We start from the raw sequence: 14,988 nt of genomic DNA, 5'->3' as shown, positions 1-14,988 counted from the left end.
GAATGATGCCAACTGAACAGTTCAAGTATCTGTATTTTGTAGTATAAGTAAATTCAGGCTGTCTCCACTTTTGAGTTAACATGTTAGCACCCTACATTTTCAAAGATACATGTTAGCCCCTACATGCTACAGCCAACTAGAGATGTAAGGGCTGGAAAAAAAAAGGAAAAAATTAAATTATGAGGTTTCACGTGCCAAAACCACTTTCTGATTATGAGGCACGCCGTAGTGGGGGACTCCGGAAATTTTGACCCCCTGGGGTTCTTTAACGTGCACTTAGATCTAGGTACACAGGTGTTTTTGCATTTCCGCCACACCGAAATGCGGCCACTGTGGCCGGGATTCGATCCAGCAACCGCGTGCTCAGCAGCCCAACACCATAGTCACTGAGCAACCACGGCAAGTGAAAAAAAAAAAAGAAGAAAAAAAAAAGATGAAGTGTTTAGATGAAGTTAGAAATAAAGTGCAGCACAAGATTCTAAAGTGACGATAATGAGAAGGCCATATGATTAAGTGTCTTTATCATATGCTTTCAGTTTAGGTTTGAAAATGTGCCCATTTGAAACAATTGTAGGAACACGGGATTCCCTTTAGATTTTGGTCCAGAACTGATGTCTGGTACTACGCAAAGCACGTGGAAGCATACACTCGGTAGCAAGCCCTTTGCATCAGCTGCTGACACCTATAGCTTCTAGGCTGCTGCAGATACCTTTGCCATCTGCCAGTCATGAACGAAACTGGTCTTTGTCTGGAAATGTTCATAATAAGCTTTGCAACAGGCTCACAAGTAAATGCGCTGGAAAACTCGTACATGCACAATATGAGTGTCAAAGCAGTCGCAATCGATTCTAATGCAAGTGTGTCCAGCGAGAGTGACTCGGACACTGAGTGACTTTTCTCCAAGTTAATAGATCAGCAATGTTTCATAGTAGAGAACAAGGTATACATTCCATTTTCTTTGTGTTCTCTACGTAACTATCTTATGTATTTAAAGATAATTATTTTTTATTGCTGGAATAATAAACATGAGCTATTTTTACTGAAGTTCCAATTTTTCTCAAGATTTCCTAAAGAACAAAAAAGATAATGTTTTTTCCCTCCTGCTCAACATTTCCATAAGTTCTGCATCCCTAATGCCATCTAATGTGCGAAAACTTTATTCAAAAGAAAAATTCACTGATATAGGTCTATCTATTTTTGTGCAGAAACCAAAACCTCTTCCAACGACTCCGACTTTAGGCACGTCTTCTGCTCTTGAAGAATTAACCAGCTGCACCAAGATTTCTTTCACTGCTTCTGCTTGTGGCTGCTCTACAAATATGGCTACTGAAGATATTCTAATGGAACCTTTTGCTGCGAGTCTTACACCATTCAAACAAGCTTTCCATCTCTTCAACGCCATCACAATGCAAATATCTGTATAACTTATTTTGTTCCAAATCTGTGACGTCTTTCCACTCTTGAAATTCGTCCTTCTTAAAGAAAAATGAAGAAAAGAAAGAACTTAGCTACGTTTGGGTGGATGTCTCATTTCCCATTCATCAATTACCTCTCTCCACCTTGCAGGTTCCCACAGAACTATTATGTAAAAAAACTCTGTTCTTTGCTTCTGAGTTGTTGATAAATTGGACTTCGCCTGCCATCTGCTAGTCGCCTGGTTAGCTCAGATGGTAGAGCAGCTGCTTGGAAAGGCGGTGGTCCCAGGTTTGAATCCCGGACCAGGAGAAATTTTTCTTCAACTGCGAAGCTTTTCTTTTGAGGAACCCGTATGGGTTTCCTCTGTAGCACTTAGCTGCGTTTGGGTGGATGTCTCATTTTCCCTTTGCCAATTACCTCTCTCCACCTCGCGGGTTTTCGCAGAACTATTACGTAAAAAAGTGCATTATCTGTTACAGAATATATCTAAAAACTTATCTTCATTGTTATGCAAACTGGGGGCTGACTTATATTCCAAGAGTTTGCCAATGTACATTTAACATCAATGAGCGTGCAGTCTGAACAGCATATTAGGGATAGAGAAGACAACATGTACTATGTACTACCTTATCACTTCTTCTAGGTTCTGGGTGACATAATGCATGTCCAGCCCAACCCGCGTCACATGCTCTTTTGTATTGGCCCTTCTGTAAGATCTACTCACAGTACCTTGAGCAAAACAGAGTAAGGGCACGAAATGGATGTCAGCCATGAAATGTGTATGAAATGTCCACTGTGTGGTTGTGCACGGACTGGATACAGTGCCACAGTTTGAGATGTTGGCAGTCAGGTGCAGCAATTAGAGCAGAAAATCAGGCAGTCTGGCATAATCTACAGTCCTCGCTGTTTATGCAATTAAAAATCCATGTTCACAGAACACTACCTGAACCATTTGTTTTGTAAAGTGAAACATGCGCTGGAGGCTATGTCTGATGACACTTCTGAGAAAATACTTTATTCCTCAGAACTACTCTTCTAAAGGATAGCACATAACAAATGCACCTAAAACAGAAACATCAGTCTCCAAATATCTACAGTAGGTGGTGAGGGTCATCAAAAAGCTTCAAAATAGTTGTATGGCAGCATGTCAAAAACTGCTGATCAAGTTGACTATTTTTTCAGCGGCACAGCACGAAGAGTTAAAGGTTGTGTGTTGTCAAGTGCCTACAATGTAAAATTTGCAAGAAAGAATGTATGTTTCTGGTGACCACTTTCTGGAGAACTGGAATAAGACCCATCCCATCTTCCTTGTCAGTCTTGTACCTACCTGGATGCAATGAACTTAGCATTTGGGCATACAAAGCATCCAACCCTTTGACAAACACACGTGGTGGTGTTTTTCAAAGATGCACAAAGTGTGATAAAATGTAGGTATGCAATTTTAAAAGCAGGCAAGAGTGGCTCAAGATTCTACTCCTGTGAAGGGCTTGATTTCCTACAAAGTCTATATGCAACAATGAGGTGGACACTGTACATCGAGCTGTTATTCAGGCCATATAAGAAGCCAGGATGCATGGTGAAGCGCATGTGATACTCGTGGGGAAATTGCAGCCTAATGCCTTCTACCTCGTTACAGAGACACTGGCACCACTGCAAAGGCAAAACTGATTTTCAGTGTTAAGGACAGCAACAGACACAATGGTCAAACTGTAGGAGGCTCAGGAGAGAGCTACTATAGGCACATAAATAGAGTGTCTGACTGCAAGCAACCCTCACCAGGTCTCTAAGTGCAGTGAAGGTAGTGCTAGCAACTGCTGTTGGCTCTCAGTGATGCTGACAATGCTCCTGAGCATATTGCATAAAGACATTGAGCTGTGAATCCTTTTGCCAATCATTCTCTAGTACACTGTGTGCACAGTTTGCAAATAAAAGTCAGCTCTTTTTTACCTTTTTACATGCAGCAAGCTCATTAGGCGCAGAAAATCCAAATAAAGCACCGAGGCTGACGCCATGGGTGCTGTAATTTTTTATCTTTAATGGCACTACAATCTGAAAGATGATTGTGTGTGTGCAGGATATGACAGCCTTCTTATATTCAACGAGTTGTATGATCTTACAAATCAATTACACAAACATGCTGGACAAAGTGGAAAGTGGTGTCACCATGAATAAAGACATCGACGAAGAAACCTTAAGTACTTGCCGTGGTGGTGCAGCAGCTATGGTGTTGTGCTGCTAAGCACAATATCGCAGGATCAAATCCCAGGAACGGCAGCTGCATTTCCTTGGGGGCAAAATGCAAAAACGCCAGTGTCCTGTGCATTGCGGGCTCGTTAAATATCCCCTGGTGGCCAAAATTATTCCAGAGTCCCCCACTGTGGTATGCATCAAAATCAAATTGTGACTTTGGGACGTAGAACCCAAGAATTCACTCAAACCCAAAGTGGCATGGCATAAATACAACCAAGGTAAAAAAATATTGGTATACACTTGTGTGGTGAATCTATGGTAGATAGCACATATTGAATTGGATTCTGGGGTTTTATGTGCCAAAACCATGATTTTATTATGTGACATGCCATAGTGGGGCACTCCGGATTAATTTTGACCACCAGAGGATACTTAATGCGCGCTCAATGCGTGGGACACAGGCGTTTTTGCATTTTGCCACCATGGAAATGCAAACGCCGCGGCCGCGACTTGATCTCGCAACCTCGTGCTTAGCAGCACAACATCATATCAAAGTGTGGTCAATTCAGCCACTCCCGATTCCTTCTTATCTGCAGTACAGACGTACTTGTGATGTCATGTGTTTATTGTTTCCTTTTGCTTGTGTTACATATTCTGGTGTCTCTTTTATCACGCCTTACCTATTGGCAGCAAATGTGATGGCGTCATCATATTTCTTTGTACTTGTGTATTAGAATATGTTTGTCTTGCCTATTAGGCTGTCTTTTTTTATTATTTTTTTGTCCCCTTGAGGAAAAAGAGTTTGAAATCACGTGATGTCTGTACCACTCCTTCCTGGGCTTCCAAATGGAAGCTAGCAGTATTGTGAAAAAAAAAAAAGAACAAAAAGAGCCAACGTGGTGGGTAATAGCACATATTGCTAGGCTCTGCAGACCACAAAGGACTTGAGAGAGCAAGGCACTATTGTTGCACAAATAACCCTGCTAATACTAGCCACTTTATGATGTCGTTTCTTTTCTTCAAGACGACTATTCTTGGAGAGTGCCCAAGTCGTGGCCCTATGGATTGGACATCTAGCTTGGCTGCAGGAGGTGCATGGTTCGATCCCCATTGCCGGTCACCCACTGGTTTACAAGACAAGTACAAGCAACCCCTCCGGCCAGGCGTCTGGCTTTCCAGGGGCGCGTTGCTTGGGAGAGAGTCATACAGACTGCTATCTTCATTGGGTGAGAACCAAGACAAACAAAACACTACACAAATCTCAAAAAGGAGTCTGGCAGTCCTACAGCGCCAACTTGCCATGAGGTGGGTTTACTTCCAAGCGTCTGGAACTCCCGCAATTGCCGAGCATCATGCCGGGAGCGTGTTTGTACCTATTTTACCGGTAGGTACCTGGAAGCAGCACGTGTTTGCCTCCCACAGAAGTGGCAGATGCTCGTCTATTTCACAAAAACTGTAGTGGGACAAGGGGCGCCCAGAGACCTTAGCAAAGGTCTATGGGGCCCTCTTTTGAGATGAAACACATTTATAAACAATCAATCGACGGGCCATGGCACATCTCTAACAATTTGAACAAAACAGAGGCTTCCTGGCGGCATTGGGATTTGAGCCCAGTGGAGATAAAGGACAAAAAATGGGGACGAAGGACGAAAATGTGACCCTTTTCAAGATGTGACAACCTGAAGTGCGCCTTTCTACCCCAGGAATCAGAAAGAAGACTGACCTGCCTACGCTCTTCTTGAAGCATGCAACTCTAGGTTGTTTACATACTTTCCCATTTGACCGAGTCCACATATACATGGATGGCTCTTCCACTAAGACAAGCTCCACTAGTGCAGTGGTTATCCTATCACAATCAATCAGCATCAGCTACAAGATTTTTCACTTCACAACATCATCCTGCTCAGAAATTGTTTCCCTCCAAGGCGCTGTTGATTATATTAACCACCAACCGGCTAATCGGTGGGCAATATTCTGCAACTCAAAGGTGGTCCAGAGTATCTTTTGTCAGCTCTTCGTCGTTTGTTCCGCGAACAACTCACATTGCAGATACGACAAACGCACCCCCATGTGATTGTGAAAGGACACAACATTGTTTTAGTGGCTGCTGGGTCACTGCAGTACCTACAGCAACGACCTTGCCAACGAAGTTGCTAGGAAAGCACATGAAGGAATGAACCTGGTTTCTATACCTTTATCGAGGACTGATGCAGCCCAGCACTTAAGCATGCTAGCATACCGTATGACATTGCAGAAATCGCACACATCTGAATTTACTCACAAACGGTTGCATTCTCTAGGCCCTTCTATGCAACTGCAGCTGTTACTTGGTCTTTCCCGAAGTGACGAAACAGAGCTGTGTTGGTTATGCCTGGGTGTTGCATTCACCAATGCTTATTTATTTTTTATTGTAATGGCCGATAGCGTCAATGCCTGTGGTGTTGAGACGACTATGAAACACTTGTGCTACTGCCCATCCTTTGAAAATGGAAGGCATGACCTCCGCATATCTCTAAATTAGCCAGATGGAAAACCTTTCCCACTGTACAAGATCATGGGACCATGACCTCATATATCACAGCTACAAAAGGCCACAAAAGCGCTGCTGTGATTTCTGAAGGCTACTGGATTGAGTGACCATCTGTGATATAAAGCAGAGAACTGTCACTATATTGGCGATATAAAAAGTGGACTTTCTCTTCTTATCTTAATCTATTCCTTACCTTTCCCCCCTTTCCCCCGTGCAGGGTAGCCAACTGAGCTTAGTCCTTAATAACCTCCCTGTCTTTCATTTACTTTCCCTCTCTCTCCTTATGATACCAATGACTAGATGGGGATAAAACACCCTTAGCCTAATTTGAACAAAATATAGCGTAACATCAACAACAGTGGCCTTATCTGATGTTGCAAGTAGTGGAGAAGATACTGGTGAAACGCTATAGAAATTGCCATTCTTTTTCAAATTTCAGAACCTAATAAGAAATTCATCATAATTACTTGTAAGCATGACCTGTGACTCTGGTGCTAGTGTTATTGTTTCTGTGTGTCTACTTTTTTGTCATTGTGCAGTGCACGTCACAATTTTAGAACTCTGCGACTTCTGCAAAATATATATAATTGCGATGCTACAGAAAGTATTATACGGATAGCGGCCCCAGACAACGCAGTCCGTAAATCATTTTGCAGCTAGACTGTTGGAGCTATGCACTTCAATTCGGTATAGCACTGGCTTCACACAACACAGCAGCAGAAACTAACACTACCAGCCTACCATGGGATCGCCGTTGTTAACGAAATACCACTGCTTTCTGAAGCCTTGAAGGCGAGAATAAACGAAACTGGGGTGTCATATTCAGGTCGCCGTTGCTCAGGCAATCTGTATAGACCAGCAGCAAGGCTAGTTGTCTTTATAGCCTTGAACGTTTTAACGTCACACGAGCACACACACACACACACACACACACACACACACACACACACACACACACACACACACACACACACACACACACACACACACACACACACACACACACACACACACACACACACACACACACACACACACACCATAGATCGGCTCAATTGCAGGCATGTGGAGCTGGCAATACCAGAGAAACAGGAATATGCTGACAACTTACAGCTTATTCAGCAAGTCGGTGGTTGCCTTTGCACGAAATGGGTCCTTCGGATCCAGCTCCTTGATCTTCCGCGCCAGATCCCGTATAGCCCGTGACAGCTTATTGTATCTGCACAAATATCACACGAAGAGTAAGTGGCATAGATCCATGTGCAGCGCGCGAATGCACCATGCTTGAACCCGCGGAGGTCGCCGCCACGATTAACAGGCAGGCAAAACTTACTTTGTGTAATCTTCGCGCTTCTGAACATAGTACTTTCTCATTATCTTTACTTCATGGAGGTTGTTGTCGACTTCCCACGATATAAAGTCAACTTTCTTTAAGAGCTTCTGCTCGTGATACTTCAGTTTTCGAACCATACTGACAGTCGTAGCAACACAATGCTGCAACCGTGCACACGCTTGCGAATGAATCGTTTTCACAGTTGCCAAGAGATCACCGAAGGACCGAAGTCAAGCCAAGAATGTTCGGTAACTATCAACTTCCTTCATTATAAGCAGCATATAAGTAGAATTAAGGTAGGTTACATGAAACAGCAATAATAATAAATTATTTAAAAATGATATGAATCATAACAAACAACGTTCACAAATGGCCGCTATGACGTCATAATTTTTCGCGATCTTTTTTTGTATTTTTGTTCTAATACAAACGAATGTTGTGGAGTTCGCTCTCGACTAAAATGTTCTTGCAACCTAGCTTTATTTAAGTAGAATGAACTAGACTTTTACTTCTGGTGTGGCACGCTCGTAGGCTATCAACATTGCAATCTCGGAGGTTATGCAAAACAAACGTTGTGGAAAACCTGGTGCACACTCAGAAACTCAGAACTCTTCAGAACTACTCGGAAGTTTTGGCATCTCCAGCTGAGCCGCTTTGGTACCGAAGCAGAAATGATGCAAAACACTGCCATAGTTTCACGTTCTGCTACGTGCATGGACATTTAGCAAGTGGCGACTCTGAAAGGTGCCTTGTCTCTAGCGCCCTCTGCGAGAGACGCGCCGAATTCGCACTTCAGCAGACGACAATTTACCCCAGCCAGTTGCCACTTGTATTCGTCGTAATTCGCCGCAACATGAATAAGGTCAAGCTTTTTTGACCAATGTTTGGAATGCGAATTGACGAATGATTCTTGCCATGAGAATGTTCCTTGGGGTACTCGAATGGGGCTGGCGAACCGCGCCCTCATCACAGTGTATGCATGCTCCGACTTTAGTATGTAGTGCCTTAGAAACTGAACAGAAACGCAAAAAAAAAAAAAAAAACGAAAGAGAAAACAGTTGCTGTATCAAACGCAACGCTGCTGCTTGGGCAAGGGTAAAATTATTGCTTAATTTGTTTCTGTAAATTAACCTTCGCCGCAATACAGTTGTGTTATGCGGTGAAGCATACAGAATGTGTTGCGGTGAAGAACCTCAAAAATTTAAAGGGGTCACTGTTGAGGGACATCGTATCCGTTCCTTATTTATACACGAGCGCCCTAACCGTCTCCTGTCTTAGTGCGAGCACCGAGACGTCTAGAAACTGTAGTGGGGCCGTGCCCGTGTCTCTTAGGAGGGCGCGAATAGACAGGAATCACGGTCAGGGAGCATGGCACAAGCCCTGCCGATGCATCACTTGGATGGCTCCGATAGGGTAAAAGAAACGAATTGCAGCAGTGACGCCTACGATTTCTTCATACGGGGTACCTCCGTGAAGTGGCTATAAACAAAATATTACTTTTTTACAGTAAGAACCACACTTATAGTCCCAAAACGAGGGGCTTAAATCGCCGTAGCAAAAGTCAGAAACAGCTTTGAATGGCTGCCAGTACGACTATTAGACGCGCCGGTGCTCGTACTGTGACAGGAGCCGGCGGGTGCATGCGTGTATAATTAAGTAACGTATACTATGCCCCGTGACAGTGGCTCTTTCGATTTTTAATATGCTTCTCCGCATAACTTGACTGTGTTGCGGCAAAACTAACTTTAAAGAACCGAATTTTGCATTTTGTCGTTGCAACATGCCTCCTCATCATCGTAGGACGTCACAACATCAGTGACGAACATACCCAACTTCGGACCGTTCGAAATGCCATTCCGGGCCATAATGTCTGAAAAGGTAAGCTGGCAGTTCAATGTGTCGAGGTGTCTGCAGAAAAACCTTGAGCGCCTAATTGCTGATCCATTCTGAGTCGCAAATTTTGATTCGGTTTGCAAGTACTTGGAAAGTAAACTCACGAACATTGACAGTGCCTTCACTATAGCCACAGAAAACCTGCACTATTTTTCTACCGCATGCTCAGGTTATGAAGTGTATAAAAGAGTGCATAATTTATTACAATATTGAACAAGCCTTCATAGATGGGCGCGGTATTTCTATAGAAGCTTTTCCGGAACTGTTGTCTTTTTATTTGGGTTCTACGTTCGTTTCATGGGATTGTAATGTTTCTGTAAAAAATCAGGTATGTATTTGCATATGTTCGTGGGTTGCAGTTAGATTGTTCGGCGATTTCTTAACAGACAACTTTACAGCGTCACCTCGGAGAGCTTTCCTGTGGCGTTTTACGCTACGTGTTGATGACTTCTTGGCTCTTCTCTATGGTGATGTTCGTTCCGCCGCTGTGGACAGTTCGTTGAATGTTTTTAAAGGATACGGTATGCGCCTGGCCTTCACGTTCGAAGTTCCAAAAAGTAGGCAACTGCAGTAGCTTGACATTCGTCTAACCTTTGGTGAACGTTATCCTTGCTGGTAGTATGAATTTACAGATCTGTGAAACCAATCCTGGGCTATAATTCTGGCCAATATAAAATTATAAAGAGGGCAATAGCAACTACTGCACTGAACGCAGCAATAAAGTAATCGTTGTCCGCATATGTCAAAGCCAGCCTTTATTTCACATTAATCGTTTAGTGGACGCTGGATTTCCAAGAACAGTTATTACCTCCGTTTGTGAAAGTATGGTTTCCAGCATTCAGTGTGCCCATTAGAAACTTTAGTGTGATCAAATTAAGCGATGCGAAAAAAAAAAAATACGCGCGGTGATCTCGTGCATGCACAAAATGCCGCATGGCTTAAAGAATGCTGGTTCCAGGTGCGGCGTAGATGCACTGTGTTCTGCAAGAAATAAGGTAGGGCACAACTGCTCTAAAGTTGACAAAGTGCAAAAAGATAAGCAGGCAATTAAATGGCAGATATACAGAGAACTATGTTAACAAATACATCGCATACGCAAAAGGAGTTGTGTATGCCATTACTCTGTCGTGTGGTAATGAATTTCTTGGACAAACGATCATTTATCTCTACAGAGGGATGCACGGCTACATTTTCCTGCCAATTTCAAATCACGTGGCTGTGTTCCTATCTTTAATGAAACTTATATTATCTTCAAACACGCAGGCCGGATGGCAAGATAAATTGCAGAAACATATAATATAAAGATTAGGGGGGTGGGGACATGTATAAGTGAACCATGGGTCATTTTTCACAAGAAAGAATTTCGTTATTTATGTCAATCCTGACAGAGTACACTTCCTTTTCATTACATCATCGAAGCGTTTATTTTGCCCTGCGCATGTCGGGGTTTTGGACTTTTGGTCGGGAATTCAACATCAATTGTGAGTCAGCGGCGTCTTGTCGTGGTCTTCCTTTTGTCCGTGTTGTTTTTGCGCTGTTACACAAGGTATGATGTCCCGATATGCCAATCAATGCGTGCATAGAAGAAATATCTAAATTATTATACAGACTGGGAATATCTAGGAGGGAGTATAAATGTTCGGCGAATAATCTCAGCAGCCTGCGGTTTGCAGATGACGGCACCCTGCTCATAAATGCTGGATAGCAATTACAACAAATGATTGACGGGCGTAAGCCATGGCGACTGGCCTAGCTCTCAATCGCTTATTCTCCCTCTGCTAAAAATCGGCGTGAAGACGCCGCGTAACATTTGCAAGGGACCACTATAAATGGCCCAGGCGGCGCAAAGCCTAGGATTCTCGTAAGGCTCCGAAGAGCCGGCAGTGTAGCATGCGAATAGGAAAGTGAGCGGAGAAAGCGCAAGAAGGTTATAGAGAAACTTTTGGAGTGGCAGTCCTTGCAGTAGCCTGCGAAGGCAGGCATTGAAGCCTCAGCCAACAAAAAGAAAGATGTGTTAGTAGGACTGCACGCACAGCGCGAATGTTCTTGCCCTTATATAATATATCATTGGTCAACTTAAAAGCAAAATATCATTTTTGGCAGTTCAATATGTTGGTACGTGAGTTTCGCGATCATTGACGCTTGTCCTGATGTAAAAATCTGTAATAAAAAGTTGCATGTCAAGCAAATGTGATGTGGGCAGCTCCAGAAATAAAAACTGTAGAAAGCATAACGTTAACGTTTTCTGTGGTTAGCTTTCGTCTTTTGGTGCCGCTGACAAGATGGCGTCACTCTCTGGCCACTTATTTTACCTTATGTGTTGCATCTGCTGCATATACGGAGAAAAATAAGCTTGCTTCTCAGCGTCGGACATTCCCTGGCAAAGTACCGAGAAACGACGTGCGCTGTGTCGGTTTTGTCGCCGGTGTTCATGCCCGGGTACAGACACTGTGACGCCTGCAGCCGCAGTAAAAACAAAGCGACGCAGGTTCTTTGTTTCTCGCTTTTGCCAATATTCCGATGCTGCGGCAACTGCTCATAACAATCAAAGGCAGAGAGGTAAGGTGGTAATAGGGAAAAAGTTTGCTTCCCGTGCCTTTTATCACACACTCAAAGTCTGATGCAAATATACCACTGTTTCATGACGTCTTCCTTTTCGCCTGCATGCTCTTATACGTGTCCACCACTGCAATAGCCGCGTCTAGGCTTTCTGCGATAACTATAAGGTGACATATACTTCGGGGCTTGTGGTCGTTACACGAATTTTCGTATCAAGCCTGCTCGTATAACTGCAATCACTTTATATATAGACCCATCCGCCATATCGAACGTCTCTGTGAGCGGCAAATCAGCAGCATCGACACGCAGTTATAAGGAACTGAGGCATGGGCACCACGCTACGGTGCTCACACTCATAGTTCATGGCAAGCTCTCATTCATTTCTTTTGAATTGCTGGTGATCGGGCCGACCGCGCATATATCGCTCTTTGTCCAAGAAGCCGGCAAAAAAAAAATAAAACTATGGAAAGCATGCCGCAGACGTACGTCACCGCCTTTCCCTATGCTACGTCCAATGCAAACGTCATTGTCAGTCCAGCTGCCCTTGAGTATGAGAGACTGTGATTGCGTGAGTCGCACTTTAAGTCTCAGTCCGTGAACCCTTGAGTTCGAGTGAGCCCGGTTTAGTGCGATCTGTTGGTTAGTACGAGTCCACGTCAGTCCGGCTGCATTGAAAAAAAAATTGAATTCTAGGTTTTTACGTGCTAAAACCACGTTCTGACTTTGAAGCGCGCTATACCGGTATCTATTTTGACCACCTGTGGGTCTTTATTGGGCACCCAAAGCAATACACACAAGCGTTTTTGTATACCGCTGCCGGAAACGAAACCGCGACCTCGTTCCAGAAGCACAACGCCAAAGTCACCGAGTCACCTCGATGGGCGAGTCTCGCTGGATCTGATTTTTACGAGTTTGAGTCCGAGTGAGGCTTTCTTCGCTTGTCTGCTACTGACTCTGAGTCAGAGTGAGCCTGGCTGGGTCTCATTTTGGTGAGTCTGAGTGAGTTTCGTGACCTGGGTATGTAAGTGCCGATGTTTCCATCACTGATAAGTGGTATCAATAATTAAACAGTTATCTCATAAGCCTACTCGAAAAGAAAAGCAATAATGTTGAGACAAGTATAATTCACGTCGACATCGCACGTCATTGAATAAAGTCTCCACTGGAGGAATCACTGCAGGTTTTTTCAAGAGTAAAAAAGCTTCCAAAGGCAATGTTGCAAACAATGTGAATCTTCAGCTACACATTTATTATCAAGGTAGAAGATATCACTGCCATTAGAAATAAAGGTAAGTTTGCTACATTCCTCCTTCTTAAATATATATGTAATGAAATGGGATAGATAAGGGGGGGGGGGGGCTAGTCGGTATTACATTACTGTATCGCTCGTGTTGTGTGTCCCTTTCTTCGTCTATCATCTTTTGCCGCGCTCATTATAACAATACATAACGAACTTTGCCACCGTGGTTGCATAGTGACTATGGTATTGAGCTGCTGAGCACGAGGTCGCGGGATCGAATCCCGGCCACGGCGGCCGCATTTCGATGGGGGCGAACTGCGAAAACACCCGTGTACTTAGATTCAGATGCACGTTAAAGAACCCCAGGCGGTCGAAATTTCTGGAGTCCCCCACTACGGCGTGCCTCATAATCAGAAAGTGGTTTTGGCCCGTAAAACCCCATAATTTAATTTTGTAACGAACTTTGCCCTTGATATATACAGCGCCCCCCCCCCCCCCCTCCCCCGACATTATCAGGACCAACAATAGTATTATACGAAAGTATGAATGATTAAAAAGCTGTCCGTGCAGGTGTTACTTGAGGACCGTCCCCATCATTCGCCGGTCCACAAAGCTGGGAAGGCACTTTTGTCTTTCTTGAGGGCGATTCCACGGCCTATGTGAAGGCCTTTGACTTGCTCAGGCCTTCCGCGCTGTTGTGCCATACTACGAGCACCACGTGGCAACCACGAGGCGACGGGAGCAGCTATACTACATGCACCACGTGGCTACCACGAGGCGACGGGAACTGCCACTTCTCCGCGACGAATCAAGAATTCGACAGGGGAGGCGACTTCAAGAAGCACCCAGCCATATCCGCGGCGCCCAGCTATCTCCGCGACGAATCAAGAATTCGACGCGGGCGACGTCATCCCTCTGCCCCGCCTGGTTCCTGCCGACGAGAACTCGCCCAAACTGGTTCCTGCCGACGAGGGGTCGCCGAAGGGATTTAAGGGAGAACCGGCCCATTGTGAGGAGAGTCGCTTCCAGCCGCCCAGTCGGTCTGACGGGCTCTTACTGCTACATGTACGCTATCATCCACTATCTGTAAATATTGTATCAAGTTCGAGGAAGCCGCTTCGAGACAAGGTCTCGGAACCGCGTCCGTGGCGGGTGCCCAGACCCACTAAAAAGATGCCGGACTCAAATCTTATTGATTTGAAAATAAAGTTTACGCTCTCTCATTTCTTCTTCGTCTACGGAACGAGTCCGTCTTTCGTCCTCCACCCCGAAGTCACAAAAGCGTGCGTGCGCCAGCTCACCGCGGCTTTCCTCCCCCTCCCTCTCCCTATCTCCTCTTTCGATTCCCTCTTTGCCGTCCCCTAGAGTAGGGTAGCCAACCGGACGCATTTATCGTCAACATCTCTGCCTTCTCTCTTTATTTCCTCCTCCTTTCTTTGACGTCATATTGGGTATGTGCCACTGGGCATGTGTCACTTCGAATGCGCCACTCTTCAGTGAACCTCTCTGACGCCAACTTGGGTGACTGTTTATGCGCCACAGTATGTCCAGACCAAAGCGCGAGCGATGAGCCCGGCCTGCTGCACACGCCTCATACACGACGCGCTTCAGCTATTCGCGCACTTGGATATTCGTCTTCGAGGAGTCCTGCCTAAATTTTTACAGGGCAGCTGTTAAGGCGACTTGGAGAAGCGCCCAGAAACGTTACATGCCAGTTTTAACAGTTCTATAAAAAAAAGCTAGATCACTCACGAAGTCTATATTCTGAAGAAATGTTGGGAATGCTAGCGGCAATGGGCAGGCGAATTTTGAAATGTCTGTGTAAAT

At 44.6% G+C, this 14,988-nt stretch overlaps 1 protein-coding gene across 1 annotated transcript in view; it reads right to left on the bottom strand.

Moving 5' to 3' along the window:
• LOC142578778 (U3 small nucleolar ribonucleoprotein IMP3) overlaps positions 1-7,681 on the bottom strand; it is a 46,595-nt gene extending 38,914 nt beyond the window's left edge. Inside the window, exons 1-2 of the mRNA XM_075688348.1 lie at positions 7,470-7,681; positions 7,248-7,355 (exon numbers count right to left, since the gene is read on the bottom strand). Of these exons, the coding sequence (XP_075544463.1) occupies positions 7,248-7,355; positions 7,470-7,606 (245 nt within the window). The 5' untranslated portion in view covers positions 7,607-7,681. The remainder of the gene's footprint in view (positions 1-7,247; positions 7,356-7,469) is intronic.
• Between the last annotated feature and the right edge of the window lie 7,307 nt (positions 7,682-14,988).

The sequence above is a fragment of the Dermacentor variabilis genome, chromosome 1 (assembly GCF_050947875.1).
Source record: "Dermacentor variabilis isolate Ectoservices chromosome 1, ASM5094787v1, whole genome shotgun sequence".
NCBI classification, from domain to species: domain Eukaryota; kingdom Metazoa; phylum Arthropoda; class Arachnida; order Ixodida; family Ixodidae; genus Dermacentor; species Dermacentor variabilis.
This window is presented reverse-complemented; position numbering and strand designations above follow the sequence as displayed.